This window comes from Perognathus longimembris, chromosome 2 (genome assembly GCF_023159225.1).
Source record: "Perognathus longimembris pacificus isolate PPM17 chromosome 2, ASM2315922v1, whole genome shotgun sequence".
NCBI lineage: Eukaryota > Metazoa > Chordata > Mammalia > Rodentia > Heteromyidae > Perognathus > Perognathus longimembris.
The window spans coordinates 51,301,449-51,317,481 of NC_063162.1; the positions used below are offsets into that span (position 1 = coordinate 51,301,449).

The window sequence follows — 16,033 nt, forward strand, 5'->3', positions numbered from 1 at the left end:
TAATCAGGATCCCAACACAGACAGAGAAATGAACCCTAATTAGTAAACACTAGATCAAGAAATGGGAAGACACAGCTTCAAACAAGACAGTGATAATGAAAGGAACAAACGATCACCTCTCAATCCTAACTGTCAACATTAATGGACTTAATTCTCCAATCAAACGACATAGGCTCATAAGTTGGATCAAAAATCAAGATCCATCTTTCTGCTGCCTCCAAGAGACACATCTATCCAGCAAAAGTAAACATCTTCTAAAAGTGAAAGGCTGGAAACAAATCTATCAAGCAAATGGCCCCCATAAGCAGGCTGGAGTTGCAATCCTAGTATCAGACAAAATTGACTTCAAATTAAAAAAGGTAAGAAGAGACAAAGAAGGTTACTACATACTAGTAAAAGGATCTCTCCAACAGGAAGAAATAACCATCCTAAATATCTACACGCCAAATGCAGGAGCACCCAACTTCATCAAACAAACACTACTGGCTCTAAAAACATTCATAGACCCAAACACAATGATAGTGGGGGACTTTAACACTCCACTATCACCTCTGGACAGATCAACACGCCAAAAACTGAACAAAGAAACCACAGAACTAAACAATTGCATAGACCAACTAGACTTAATCGACATCTACAGAATATTCCACCCAGCAAGGACAGAATACACATTCTTTTCGGCAGCACACGGAACATTCTCCAAAATAGATCACATCTTAGGGCACAAAGAAAATCTGTACAAATTCAGAAGTATCAAAATCATTCCCTGCATTCTTTCAGACCACAATGGAATAAAATTAGAGCTCAACTCATTCAGCCACCACAGAAAACCCCACAATTCATGGAGACTAAAGAACACACTGCTGAACCATCAGTGGATCATTGAAGAAATTAAAACAGAAATTCAAATGTTTATGGACTTCAACCAAGTTGAGGGCACAAAGTACCAGCTCCTTTGGGACACAGCAAAGGCAGTACTTAGAGGAAAATTTATATCTCTGAGTACATACATCAACAAACTGGAGAAACAGCAACTCAGTAATTTAAGGAAGCACCTTAATTTTCTGGAGAGAGAACAGCAAGCCAAACCCCAAGTCAATAGACGGAAGCAAATAATTAAAATCAAATCAGAATTAAATCAATTAGAGACGAAAAAAACCATCGAAAGAATCAACAAAACAAAGAGTTGGTTCTTTGAAAAAATCAACAAGATAGACAGACCCCTGGCAAACCTGACCAAAGAACGAAGGCAGCACACTCAAATAAACAAGATAAGAGATGAAACAGGTAGCATCACCACAGAAATAACCGAAATTCAGAAAATAATAAGGGACTATTTTGCAAACCTTTATGCCAACAAATTCGAGAACTTGGAAGAAATGGATGATTTCCTAGAAAAAATTGATACCCCCAAACTCAACTATGAAGACTTAAACCTTCTAAACAGACCCATATCCAGTATTGAAATAGAAACAGCAATAAATGATCTCCCATCCAAGAAAAGCCCAGGTCCAGATGGATTCACAGCAGAATTCTACAAGGCCTTCAAAACAGAACTCACTCCAATATTTCTCAAACTCTTCAATGAAATTGAAAGAGAACGTTCACTGCCAGACTCATTTTATGAAGCCAGTATAACCCTCATCCCAAAACCAGGCAGGGACTCATCACGGAAAGAGGACTACAGACCAATCTCCCTGATGAACATAGATGCAAAAATTCTCAACAAAATTCTGGCCAATCGACTTCAACAAGTCATCAAAAAAATCATACACCACGATCAAACTGGATTCATCCCAGGGATGCAAAGCTGGTTTAATATACGCAAGTCAATTAATGTAATCCACCACATCAACCGGAGCAAGGTAAAGAACCACATGGTTTTATCGCTGGATGCGGAAAAAGCGTTCGATAAAATCCAGCACCCATTTATGCTAAAAGCCCTGGAAAAAATGGGATTCCAGGGAACATTCCTGAATATAATCAAGGCAGTTTATGACAAACCAACAGCAAGCATAACTCTAAATGGTGAAAAACTAAAGCCATTCCCTTTAAAATCAGGAACAAGGCAGGGATGTCCACTCTCTCCCCTGCTCTTCAACATAGTACTAGAATTCCTAGCCAGAGCAATTAGGCAAGAAGAGAATATAAAGGGGATCCAAATAGGAAAAGATGAAGTTAAACTTTCTCTCTTCGCAGATGACATGATCCTATACCTAAAGAATCCCATAGACTCTACCCCCAAGCTACTAGAGCTGATACAAAACTTTGGCAAAGTCGCAGGATATAAAATAAACCTTCAAAAATCAACGGCCTTTCTCTATGCTAACAACCCGAAGACCGAGGCTGAAATCAGGAAAGCAACTCCTTTTGCAATAGCCCCCAAAAACATAAAATACCTAGGAATAACCTTAACCAAAGAAGTGAAAGACCTCTTTGAAGAGAACTTTAAAAGCTTGAAAAATGAAATTAAGTCAGAACTAAGAAAATGGAAAAACCTCCCATGCTCCTGGATTGGGAGGATTAATATAATCAAAATGGCAATATTGCCAAAGGCTATCTACAAATTCAATGCAATACCCATTAATATCCCAACACCATTCTTTAATGAAATAGAGGAAGCAATCCAGAAATTCATATGGAACAATAAAAGACCTAGAATAGCAAAAACACTCCTAAGCAGAAAGAACAGTGCTGGAGGAATTACAATACCCAACTTCAAGCTGTATTATAAAGCTATAGTAATAAAAACAGCTTGGTATTGGCACCGGAACAGGCCTGAAGACCAATGGAACAGAATTGAAGACCCAGAATTAAACCCACAGAACTATGCCTACTTAATCTTTGATAAAGGAGCTAAAACAATAGTATGGAAGAAAGATAGCCTCTTTAACAAGTGGTGCTGGCAAAACTGGCTCAACACATGCAACAAACTAAAACTAGATCCTTATATATCACCCTGCACCAAAATCAATTCCAAATGGATTAAAGACCTTGAAATCAAAACAGGCACCCTGAAGACACTAAAGGAAGGAGTAGGAGAAACACTTGGGCTCCTTGGCACAGGACAGAACTTCCTTAACAAAGACCCTGAAAGGCTACAAATCAAAGAAAGGTTGGACAAATGGGATTGCATCAAACTCCAGAGCTTCTGCACGGCAAAGGACATAGCTCTCAAGATAAACAGAAAGCCCACAGACTGGGAGAAAATCTTTACCGGACATTCAACAGACAAAGGCCTCATCTCTAAAATATATGCAGAACTAAAAAAATTACCTTCTTCCAAAACAAAACTGCAAAGAACCAACAGCCCCCTCATCAAGTGGGCTAAAGACTTACAAAGAAACTTCTCTGATGAGGAAATGAGAATGGCCAATAGACATATGAAAAAATGCTCTACATCACTGGCCATAAAGGAAATGCAAATCAAAACAACATTGAGATTCCATCTCACCCCAGCAAGAATGTCATATATCAAGAAAACTAATAATAACAATTGTTGGAGGGGATGTGGCCAAAAGGGAACCCTACTTCATTGTTGGTGGGAATGTAAACTGGTTCAGCCACTCTGGCAAGCAGTATGGAGATTCCTCAGAAGGCTCAATATAGAACTCCCCTATGACCCAGCAGCCCCACTGTTGGGTATCTATCCAAAAGACCACAAACAAAATCACAGTAATGCCACCAGCACAACAATGTTCATCGCAGCACAATTTGTCATAGCGAGAAGCTGGAACCAACCCAGATGCCCCTCCATAGATGAATGGATCAGGAAAATGTGGTACATTTACACAATGGAATTTTATGCCTCTATCAGAAAGAATGACATTGTTCCATTTGTAAGGAAATGGAAGGACTTGGAAAAAGTTATACTAAGTGAAGTGAGCCAGACCCAAAGAAACATGGACTCTATGGCCTCCCTTATTGGGAATAATTAGTACAGGTTTAGGCAAGCCATAGCAGAGCATCACAAGGCCCAATAGCTATACCCTTAGGAACACATAAGATGATGCTAAGTGAAATGAACTCCATGATATGGAAACAAGTGATATATCACAGTTATAACTACTTTCAATGTCCTATGTGAATGTGTAGTTTCTATTATTGATGATGTTTTGTATCACCTTCCTATGTTTGTACCTACACTACCTCTGTAATCTTATCTGAGTATATTGGAAACCGTGTTTACTGGTATTGGAAGTAGGAAATTCAAAGGGAATACCAAATTCGAGAGACACGGGGTAAAAAAAAGAGAAATAACTACAAAAGCAATACTTGCAAAACTGTTTGGTGTAAGTGAACTGAACAACTGGGCGGGGGGGAGGGAAGGGGGGGAGGGAGGGGGACATGAGGGACAAGGCAACAAACAGTACAAGAAATGTATCCAACGCCCAACGTATGATACTGTAACCTCTCTGTACGTCAGTTTGAAAATAAAAATTTGAGAAAAAAAAAAAAAAAAAAAAAAAAAAAAAGAAATAAATAGAGCATGTGTGTGTGTGTGTGTGTGTATACACACATATACATATACACATAATATACATACCTATGTTTGCATGTTTATGTATGTACATATACCATTAAGTATAAGGCTTTGCACATAGTTAGGATTCAGTATATTTTGGCAATTATTAAAGGCTCTTGATTTATATTTTCAGCCTATAAGCCAGGTTGTTTTTATATATGTACATGTATAAAAACACATATATGCACAAATACAACCCAAACTAGGGATATTAAAACGGATTCCTTTAACCATGCCTGGTAGCACATTGTCTGTGTTTTCAACTACTTGGGAAGTTGAGGTTGGAGGATCACTTGGGCCTAAGACATCAAGCCCAGCTTCAAAAACAAAATGAATTTCAGGCTACAAAAAAAAAAAAAGAAGAAAGAAATGAAACGATTCCCTTATCTACAATTTGTGTGAGGACTATGTATTGTCGAACATTTATCATACAATAGTAAGCAAAATAATAAACAAATCATGTGTGGGTCCAGCCATGAACACAGCAAATCTGTGATATGAAAGGCAAGAGCCAGGTTTCCTCAGTGCTTCCTTCTTCAGAAGTAGAAAATAACAGATAAGCTGGACTGTGATTAGTAACACTTCACCCTGTCCAAATATTGAACATGGGGAGGAAAATACAAAATACAGAAACATGTCACACTTTTTCCCCATTCTTCATAACTGACTTAAGAGAGAAACAACTGGAGACTGCATGCTAAATTGGAGGTTGTGCATGAATATGTGCACATGTGTTAGTGTGTTTGCGTGTGTGTAAAATGAGAGATTAGCAAAATTAAAATGATAGCAAGCCTAAGAAATATTTAAATGTGCTATGGTGGAAGTTTTGATGTAAAATGAAAAACAATGGTAAGAGTTAATCACCCTGATGGGTGTTGGTATGGTAGCTCATGATTTTAATCCTAGCAACTTAAGAGGCTGGGATCTGAGGATCCTGGTCCAAAGCCAGCCCAGGCAGGAAAGTCTGTAAGAGTCTTATCTCCAATTAAGTACCAAAAAGCCAGAAGTGGAGCTGTGATCCAAGTGGTTGAGTGTCAGTCTTGAAAGAGAAAGCTAAGGAATAGAACCTCCAGTTCAAACTCCAGTACCAGTACACAAACACACACACACACACACACACACACACACACACACACACGAAAAAAGTTCATAACACCTGAAGAGTTGAGTTATGATTATAAATTGATTCCCCTCATGTTTAGATCAATTCAGCAATAACATATCCAAATGAGAACTAGGTTTTATGGGGCAATGCCTTAGGTCCATGTGGTTAGCATCTGTGAATGGCATGGGTGAGGGATAAACATACGTGCTATTGTATTTCTGGACACTGCTATGCTGTAATTCCGATATTCCAGGACTCCCTTTCTCTTTTGTGTAACTTTATTACCTTAGGTTATGCCCTTTTGGTGCCATGCCCAATACAAGGCCCAGTGGATGGCCACAATGCCACCTGTGATATACTATAATTGTCTTGACTCCCTTTTTGGGGGCAGCAATAGAGTATAACATATACTGCAGAACAAAAAAGCAGATCCTGAAAGCCCAGGGCAAAGGAGAAGGTGAGCTCACACTTGACCTTTGGCTTCCAAAAATGCTAAGTATTCCCAAAGGATTCTGTGCTGCCAAGGTCACCTCCCTTCCATCTCCATCCATACAGTATGTCTCTCCCCAAGGAAATACTGATCATTTCTCCACCGGAGTACACAGGGTCACTGGGGAAGGAAGCAATTTCTGCAAACAACAATCCTTTTGCAGATTTCCTTCTCCACCTGTTCCCATCCCCAAAGAAAACTAGCCCAGGCCTTTGTGATTTCCAGAATGAATAACACACAATATATTAAAAAAAAGTTTATGTGAAATGTAACACATAATATGTAAAACACTCCAAAGAGAACATTGACACTGTTCACTGTGTCCTAAAAGAGGTCCTGGGGCCTGGAGCATACACTAGGGAAAGAGGACAGAATGGGAATGGATGAAGAAGGCTGAGCTTACTCTACATGGAAACTAGAGGAAGGGGGAGCCTTGTCATTTTCAGGTCATGCCCCTTTGTGAATTGCAACACAGAGACCACTTCAATGTCAAATGGCAATATTCAGACAGCTACTCCCAAACACAGGGGAGTTGGCTCCCAGACAAAAAAATACTGCAGTAACATAACCCTGGGAGGGAAATGTGTTTTCAGTTACACCAGGGCAGGGTCCCGCCTTTCCCACAGGCTCTTCCTAAATAGGAACTTGGCAATGGGATCAGCAGAGTGGGAGGGGATGTCCTTGGCTTTAGAGGTGAGGCCCATTAGGGTCCTGAGGAAAGTTGGGCCGAAGCTCTCCCCGCTGGTAATAACAGCATCACATCCATTTTATTAATTTTCCTGACAGGCAGCTCTAGTTACCATGAAGGCACCACAAAATCAAAACAGACGCATGTCAAGTGGGCCCATCTGCGATGGGGCTCTGCCAAGACCCATGTCACATCAACACGAGGAAGCAGAGCCCTGCAACTCAGACCAGGTGCCCGGGCCTGCAAGCAGTCCCCTCCATGAAGAAAACCACCAGAGCCTGGTGGAAGGAGCCAGAGGAGTTCTTGCGGTGACAGCCCTTTATCCTGGGTCTGAGCTTCTTGCATGGAAGAGAAGAGTTCTGGGACTCTACATCTGGCTACATCTGGCCTTGAGGCCTGTTTCTAAACAAAGCCACACAGACCTCCCTGTTGCTTCGAGTTTGCCTGCATTCAGTTTGATCCAGGCAGGACAATGGCTGCCTGGATTTCCAAAGAAATGTGAAGGAATGCAATGTCCTTATTTGCAAACGGGATTGAGCCTCGAGGCTTGGGGCACCATAATAACCAGAGGAGAGAAAGGTGTTAAATCAAAATATCAATTACTAGGAGTGCTGCTGAAGTGACTGAAGGGGCCCCAACACAATTTGTTCCTTTTTTTGTAAAGTCATGTAACTATTGGCTACATAATGCCGGCTACATAATGGGCACAGTGGGCAATGACCCAGCAAACCCCTGCTCTTTACAACACAACTCAAGAGACATACAGGGTGAGCATACTCACATATGCATCTTCTCGCTCCCACCCCTCTTACCACAACCAAAGCCACTTGCTGGCAGTGGCTATAGCAGCCATGAGGGCAAAAGGCAAGAAGTCTCCAGCTTTTAATTTCAGGCTTTCTGACCTCTTTTGCAGGACCTCCTTGGTTGGCTAACTAATTTCCCACTTTGACCACTCCTAATTCTACTGCTTCCAGAGCAGGAAGGAAGATGCAAAGCTAGTTCTGGAGTCAATTGACACCAGTACTAATAAATAAGACAGGCCCAAAGTTGGCAGGGTTGGCCATACTTGGTGTTCCAGTTTGCCTAAGTGAAGAGCAACCTAAGGACAAGGAATGGAGTTACTGTTATTTCAAGCTCCCGAAGCCTTCTGAGTAGGAGAGGCTGGACCCCCAGTACAATGTTCTAGATCCCACTCCCAATCAGACTCCTCTGGCCTATGAGGACACATTGGTCTAGTCTCTCTGGGCCTAAGCTGGTCCTCAGGCAGTGTCTGTGCAGGCAGCTCTGAGGAGATGAATGTATCCAGACTGCCAGGCCTCAAGGGGTAAACGACTCCCCTCATTGTTTCGCTCTCCATTCAAATAGCCATGGCATGTCAGCCTTGCTGGCCTCCTTGATTGTGCAGAAATAAATAAATGAATTATGTTGTTGGGGTTTGGGCTCCAGCACAAACACATGGTCTGCATTTATCCACACAGTGAGAGGTCCACCAGCCACTTGATATAAAAGAGCAAAATGATAATTCTTTTCTTTAGGCGCTCTGGTGCCATATGGAATGTATATAAATCATATTTTTGTTTTAACAGCGGAGGCTTTGTTGATAGATAAACATGTGGTTTATCTAAAAAAAAAGAGAGAGGATTGTGCTTTGAACAATCATTTAATGGCCGTGGATGTGCCAAATAAAAATAAAAACATAATTTTGAAAAGAGCTGGCTTCATGCCCAAACCTCTAACAAGGAATTTCTCCTTAACCAAAGTGGTTAAAGCCCGTCGATCTGTTTTGAGTTTAAGCTGCGCTCTGCTCAACCCCAGGACAAATGGAATCCTGGGCTAATGTGCTCTAATAAGACAAGACGTTACCTTTATGAATGACCTCATGGAGAAGAGGTTGGCGAGCATCGTGGAGAGGCCTTGAGCCAGGCAGCTCTGGGCTATGAAACCCAACTTCAGCTCTGCAAGGCATATTGCATCATCGCCCTCTTTCCAATTCCAGCTCGGGATGTTTAGCAGATGGGCCTGTGGAAACAAACACAGGTATGAGACCTTGCTTCGTTACATGCTTGATTGCCTCAAATCTCTCCTGGGAAATACGGCCAATTGCCCAGGTACTTCGGGTCATTCAGATGTTTCCTTTCTTTCCCTTGCTTGGATCTGGTGCTTGGTGTTTTGTTCTGCACTTCTGTCCATCAGACCTCCAGCTCTTTGCAATGATGTCTCTGCACCACCAAGCCTTAGCTCTCCCATGTTTGTCAAGTAGCCAAATACAGAGGCCTAGAGGGAGTTTTCTCTGGTGGTAGACACATCAACTCACACTAGCACTAGGAGGTCTGGCTAGCTTGTTCATAAATTGGCTCCTCAAATAGCCCAGGACTGCCAGGAGCCTGTGTGTCCTTGATTTCTTCCTTGCCCACCTCCCCAGTACTCTAGGTCAGTGACTCCAAAATTTGAGTACACATCAGACTCACTTGCAGAGTTTATAAAACCACAGACTTCTCATTCTGAAGACATGGGGAGGGGCCAGAGAATTGGTCATTTTTCGATGTGTGATAATCTTAATAGTCACCTTGACTGTAATTAGGAAACACCTAGAAGATTAATCAAGGCTGCTTCTGAGGTGGTCTGAGAGGGTATTTTCAGAGATAATTAGAACATGAGGGCTCAAACCGAATGAAACAATTTATGGTAGGAAGTGGGTCCCAGTCAGATAAAGTCTGTCTGGAGAGGCATATCCTCTATTTGGGTCCTAGTCAGATAAAGTCTGTCTGGAAAGGCATATCCTCTATTACCCTCTAACCCTGTATAGATTCCTTTCTCTCTGAGTCCCAGCTGCCATGATGTGAACTACTCTGCCTCCACCCTGCCCTGCCTACAACGACAGACTGACACCTCTCAAGCTGTGAGTCTAAATGAATCTTCTTCTCCTCCTCCTCCTCCTCCTCTTCCTCCTCTTCCTCCTCCTCCTCCTCCTCTTCCTCCTCCTCTTCTTCTTCTTCTTGTTCTTTTTTTATGCCATTCCTGGGGCTTGAACTCAGAGCCGGGGCCAGGCTCTGTCCCTGAGCTTCTTTTGCTCGAGCCTTGTACTCTACCACTTTAGCCACAGTTGTACTTACAGGACTTCGATGTTTGATTTGGAGATGAGAGTCTCATACATTTTTTCTGCCCTGGCTGGCTTTGAACTGTGATCCACAGGTCTCAGCATACTGAATAGCTAGGATTACAAATGTGACCCACTAGTGCCCAGCTAATCTCTCTTTTAGGTTATTCTTTTAGGCATTTTGTTCACAGAGGCATCAGAGTAATGCAGTAAGGAGGCCAGTGATTCTGGTCAGGGGTGGGGGGCACACCTTAAGAAACACTACCCTAAATTATCTGAAAAATACATCCTACACATCTTACAACCTGTTGCAGACAGACTGGTCTTTTTTTTTTTTTTTTTTTTTTTTGCCAGTCCTAGGCTTTGGACTCAGGGCCTGAGCACTGTCCCTGGCTTCTCTTTGCTCAAGGCTAGCACTCTGCCACTTGAGCCACAGCATCGCTTCTGGTCATTTTCTATATATGTGGTACTGGGGAATCGAACCCAGGGCTTCATGTATACGAGTCAAGCACTCTTGCCACTAGGCCATATTCTCAGCCCAGACTGGTCTTTTTTTAAAAAAACAATTAAGTCAGATCCCAAGACATGGCCCAGATGCAAACTGGTACAATTAATTTTAAGTGGAGAGTCACAGGTCATATACTAAAATAAAGAAGTATAAATTCAGAAACAATCTATAGTTGAACAAAAGTTTAGTTTAAAAAGCAAAAAGTAGGTTTAGCATTTAAGTTCAAATTAATCAAGTATATTAATTTGAAATGAGAACATCTAATTTGGCAGAAGACACAAAAAATACACACAAATGGGAGAGAAACAGAGAGAGAGAGAGAACGAGAGAGAGAGGGGATAAGAAGTCTGTGGCTAACTAAACCCTCAAATAGAAGCCATGTGACATATTACAGAGAAAGCTAATGTTTGCATGTTAGAAACTGTCTCTAGAGCAAGAGAAATTAGTGTTTCATTGTGTGTAAACAGGTCAGACAAATTCCAGTTTTAGCAGTCAGGTTTAAGGAAGGAAAATGATTAATCAAACAGCTTCCAAAGGAAAAGGACAGAGACAAGAGGAGGTGACTGTTCTGAAATAGATCTTTGGAGGAACAGTAAAGAGCCAGAAATGTCTCGTCTATAGAAGGGCCACCCCTCCTTACAGCATCAGGATGATTCCATCTGAGTAGCTCAGGTGCTGTTGTGTTAGACTGGCTTTATTCCAGTGGCTGGAAATAGAATATATTACATAGAGCAAGTATTTGGCTTACTTGATAAAAGGGCTTTCTCAGGATGTACTCTCTCTAATAAATGGAGAGGCTTGCCTCAAAAACACAAGGTCTTCATACTTTAGAAGTATTATTGCCCCAACTTGTTGCAGAAAAAAAATGTCCTGATTTGCATAGGCTTTTGAGTCCCAGGGCCTGTCTAAGCCCTTGCCAAGATTCTATAACTCTGAAATGACTTCTTTCCACCTATCAGCAAATGAGAGATTCTGAGGGAGGCTTTTCTTCTCTTTTCGGGCAATTAGGTGAGTTATACAAGTAGGATGAAAGACCACATTGTAGAAATAAAGAGCAAGGCCAAGGGTTCCATGCTCTTTGTGTAGAAACACCACTCCTACAAAATCCCTTCTCGCAACAGCTACTTCTGGGACAATCTTATGAGTCCTAAAGCAGCCGTGGTTAATCCTCCCTCAGAGATGCCCACATGCTCCCCAGTGAGAACATTGTGAATGCAGCCCCTGTGGGGACAGGAGCAGATGGTGATTCCTACAGAGGCAAGTACCAGGGGCTAACCCCACACCCTGTGCTCAGTTAGGACAATTCACGTTCCTCTTCCTCACATCTCTTCCCCAACTCTTCACTGGCTCCCCTTTACTTTCCTGGCATTATAAGAGAAAGCATTAACTGAAGGGAAGAAGTATTTCATGTGTAGCGACATCATCAATGAGGAGAAGTTTTCACTCAAGCAATGAACATGTGCAGAACAGGAAATCCGGGTGGTCCAAGCCCTAGAGAGACACCACATCACCTTCATGCTACCTTGCGACAAACAAGGAAAACCTTTTCCAGATCGCCTGTCAAATCCCCCTGTGCCGTGCAGGGTATGAAGCCCAGACATTTCAGTCGTGGGTCCCTCATGAGGACCCATCTGGTTTGAGTTTTTTAGGCATATTTCTCATGTTATTACACATAAAAGTCACGTTTGTTTCAGGATCCATGGCTTCTTTCCTTGGCCATCATATTTCCTCCAATCTTGGGGCAGAAAGTGAGGTGGATGTGCCAAAGGCTGGGAGGAAAGGCTGTGTGCATAAAACCAGGAGGAGAGACTGACCCACTAACTCAAACATTTTGTTCCTCTTTCACTTGAGGGAAGTTGGGACTGATAGGAAATGCCAACATCACCACAAAAGAGTCTGGAGACACTTCCTCTCTAACTCAAAGGAGACAAAGAGCAGGTCTCTGCAAACCAGGACCTCCCTCCATTTCTCTGCTACTGGATCACCCATCACCTCAAGAAGAAACCAACAGAGATTAATTCCAGACCCACCTCTTACCACATATAAAACATTGAGGAAGCACCAGGAGAAATAAAGAAGACCAATAAAGAGGAAAAACACTGATGACATTAAAATCTTTAAATGGCCTGTCAAAGCCCAGGTGATCAAAGTTTGATCTCTAGGTGGTGCTATTGAGGATGATACAGCTTTTGTGAGGGTAAGGCCCACCAGGTACTCCCTAGGTTATTGGGGGTGTGCCCTGAAGTGGATAGCTGGAAGCCTCGTCTCTCTTAGTTTTTGGCTCTGAGCTAAGCAATTTTATTTCACTACAGTCTTCTGTGATGATATACAAAGTCACCAAAGGGCTAAGGAGCAGCACCATTTAATCTTGTACTAAAACCTCCAAAATGTAAGCAAAAAGATCATTTTGCTCATTACAAGTTGATTATCTCAGGCAGTTGTGACTACCACTGACTAACACAACTACTGCCCACTGCTAAGGGTTGGTAGAAAGCTCAACAATCTTGTATTGCATGGGACAGTTAGTTGGGACTTGGTTTCCAAGTTAGAGAAAATGCCACTTTGGCTTTCAAGTCCTCTTTTGCTCCCATCTGCTGGGAAAAGAAATCCATTAATTGACAGATCATTAGGAGTGACACTTTTCTAAAATGTCACAAATTGTTCTTTGCTTGAAGAGTTCCAAAGCATCTACACTCCAAACAGCACAAGCACCATTTCTCTTGTCTTTTCAGAGATAGCCAAACTGAAATCGCTTCTGTCCATAAAACGTGGAAATACTAGAGAGATTTACTTTGGACCTTCTATAAAGCTGCTCTTAAGAACCACAGCTTGGTTCAAGGAGCTTTGACACCATTTCAAGAGGTGGCAATTTACTATTGTGTCCTAGCTCTCTGACTGCCACATGACAGGTCTCTGCACTCACCAGAGCTATTCTTTCCATGTCACACCCATAGTCTGAAGTTACACTAGAATGCTACAATGCACAGATGGCCCAATGAGGACTAAGTTAGATCAGGAAAGTCAAAGCTCCTTTAAGCCCATAAAATAGGATAAAAATACCCGTAATTATTATGAAGACAGACTCAAGAATAGTTCTGATGAAAAGAAAGGAGACATTTTTCCTCTATCCTTCTAGGATCTAGATATCAACCACCATTATATCATAGAAGATAGACACTGTTTCTGTTTCAAGTCTTGTGTCCAATTATGGGATCAACTGTCTTTTGGAATGTGTTCATAGCAACATAGTTACACACACACACACACACACACACACACACACACACTCTCTCTCTCTCTCACACACACACACTCCAGTTTTGCCCATTTAAGCAGGCTTAAATGAGTGTAGATCTATGGGCATCTAGGATGGATACAGAGAAGGTGCCAAGAGAGAAAGGAAAAGATATTGAAAGAGAAGAGGGAGAAAAGCTTGGAGGAAGGGGAAGAGTAAAGCTGTGATGCAGTGATGAACTGTCCTCTTGAAACGCCACAAGGAAGCACATGACAGGTGGACTTTCTACTCCTGCTCTAAAATGGAGAGATGAGATAATAGAGGGGAAAAACACCTTATGTCAAAATTATCCCTCATATCCTTACCAATCTTACAGAGTTCTGCATCTGATTTTTTTTGCCTGACCCTGAAACCCAAATAGTCTGGGATGATTCTAAACAAGATGTGTTTTAAGCAAATAATCGTGGGTCTGCTGATGTCGTCATTTCTGCAAAAAATCTACAATGCAGAAGGCCGGCCAAGACATTCCGGATGCTGTGCTCATGTGATTAGTGATCAGGTACCATCTGGACCTTTAGGCTAGTTGCGCTGCTTGGAGTTTGACAAGAACTACATAGCTGAAAATCATTCTTAATTTCTTGAAGATGCTACATCAGCACCACTGGAAAGAGAAAAAAAGGAACTGACATCCCTTTCTAAACATACAACATTAATTTTTCCAATTCAGTCTAAATCCAGCCGAAAAGCTAAACAACAGCTTAAAGCACTCCTACTCTAAATGAAATTTCAAATCACAAATGAAAGAAATAGTGTTCCTCGAGGCAGGAGCTGTCACCAGCCACAGTCTGGCTAATAAAATTCACCTCTTCCCACAGGGACTGCCATCGAAACCCTTCTCCAGATTGACACCTGCGAGTTACCAATATCCTTACTTTATCTCTTCAGATTTCCAGGGGCAAACAAGGGAATGTGACCTTGGGTGCCCACCACCAAACCCACTGACTGAAGAGCCACATGCTCTGCAGTGGAGCCACCTGCCGAGGGTTGGGCAATGATTGGCACTGGGCAGCAGTTTCAAGCAGTGGGCCAGTTGCCGACAGCAGGCTCCACTCCACGATGGCCTCTGATGGGCCTCCACACAGCAAAATGGGCCAGCAATTGCCAGCAATTAAGAAATAATGGCATGGTGCTGGTGCCTTTGGCAGAATGGGGTTTTTTCTGGGTCACCTGACTGCCTATTTCATAGGTAATATGGCCTATAAGATGGTACATGTTCTCCCTCACAACCCAGCAGGGAGTTATTCTGTTCAGACAGGACACCTGGCCCCAGGTACCAAAGCATCCTCCAGCTTCTAAGCTTCATTAAGGAGATAACTGGTACCATATCAAATAGAGCAAGGTGCCACCTTTCCTCCCCCAAAGCTGTTTTCCAGGGACTTTACTGTCAGGCTGAGCAAAGGAACACTGCCTTTGGATGAGAGGCTTTCCACTGACTCACCAAGTAGCAATCACAAGAAGATAACATACACTCTGTGGTTTAGTTCTTTCCACTCAACCTCCATTGTCGGCTCTAATATTAGGATCATTCCTCTGGGTTTAATCTTTGGATAGCCACCTCAGTTCCTGAATTCAACCCTTCGAAGTCTCAGTTCAAATTCGAAAATTTCAGGTTCCACTTTCACCACATGACTTGCATTTTGTTCCTTCGAGTTCATCTGGTCTCAGATAGCTAGGCCCTGACACTCACCTAGAACACTCCATACTTCACCTGCTAAGTTTCTGAGGTCACAAAATAAGACTTGCTTCACTAGTATCCATATGGGGGTCAGGGAGATGCTAATCACACTATAAGTACCACTACATATTATTTGGTGAAATGGCTGCCATCCATAGAAATGAAAGCTCTTTGAATGTAGGTATGGATATAATCTAAGAATATATAAATATTTGAATCAAGGAGTTGTACAGATGCTTCCAGAATGAATGAACAGAATATATGAAGGTGTTCTGTCAGGAGCCCATTGCACACAAGTTACTTGGCTGAAGAAAAGCCCAGGGAAAAATTTTTAACCATCATATGTCTTTACTAGACCTTTCCTCAATACCAGGGGGTGTGTGTGTGTGTGTGTGTGTGTGTGTGTGTGTGTGTGTGTGTGTGTGTTTCGTGAAGGAGAAGAGACTGGACTCAGAAAACAGTCCACCCTCATACCTTGTTGTGGTACTGCAGCATCTGAGTGATGATTCTGATCTTCGGGTGGTAGTTCTTTATAGAGATCACTCTGAAAAAAGAGAGAAAAGCAGAGTTTAAGTAGCCTTTCCTTATGATAAAGTGAATCCAAGGAGGATTCATTTCATTATCTTTAAATAGGACACTGGGAAGGCTAG

The 16,033-nt window shown here is 42.2% G+C and overlaps 1 protein-coding gene across 9 annotated transcripts in view; it reads right to left on the minus strand.

The window, feature by feature from the left end:
* Positions 1–16,033, minus strand: part of Kcnma1 (potassium calcium-activated channel subfamily M alpha 1) — a 692,132-nt gene that overhangs the window by 183,935 nt on the left and 492,164 nt on the right. For all 9 annotated transcript variants that reach the window (XM_048339123.1, XM_048339120.1, XM_048339122.1 and 6 more), the window contains exons 13-14: positions 15,858–15,927; positions 8,672–8,827 (exon numbers count right to left, since the gene is read on the minus strand). In XM_048339123.1, coding sequence (XP_048195080.1) covers positions 8,672–8,827; positions 15,858–15,927 — 226 coding nt within the window. The remainder of the gene's footprint in view (positions 1–8,671; positions 8,828–15,857; positions 15,928–16,033) is intronic.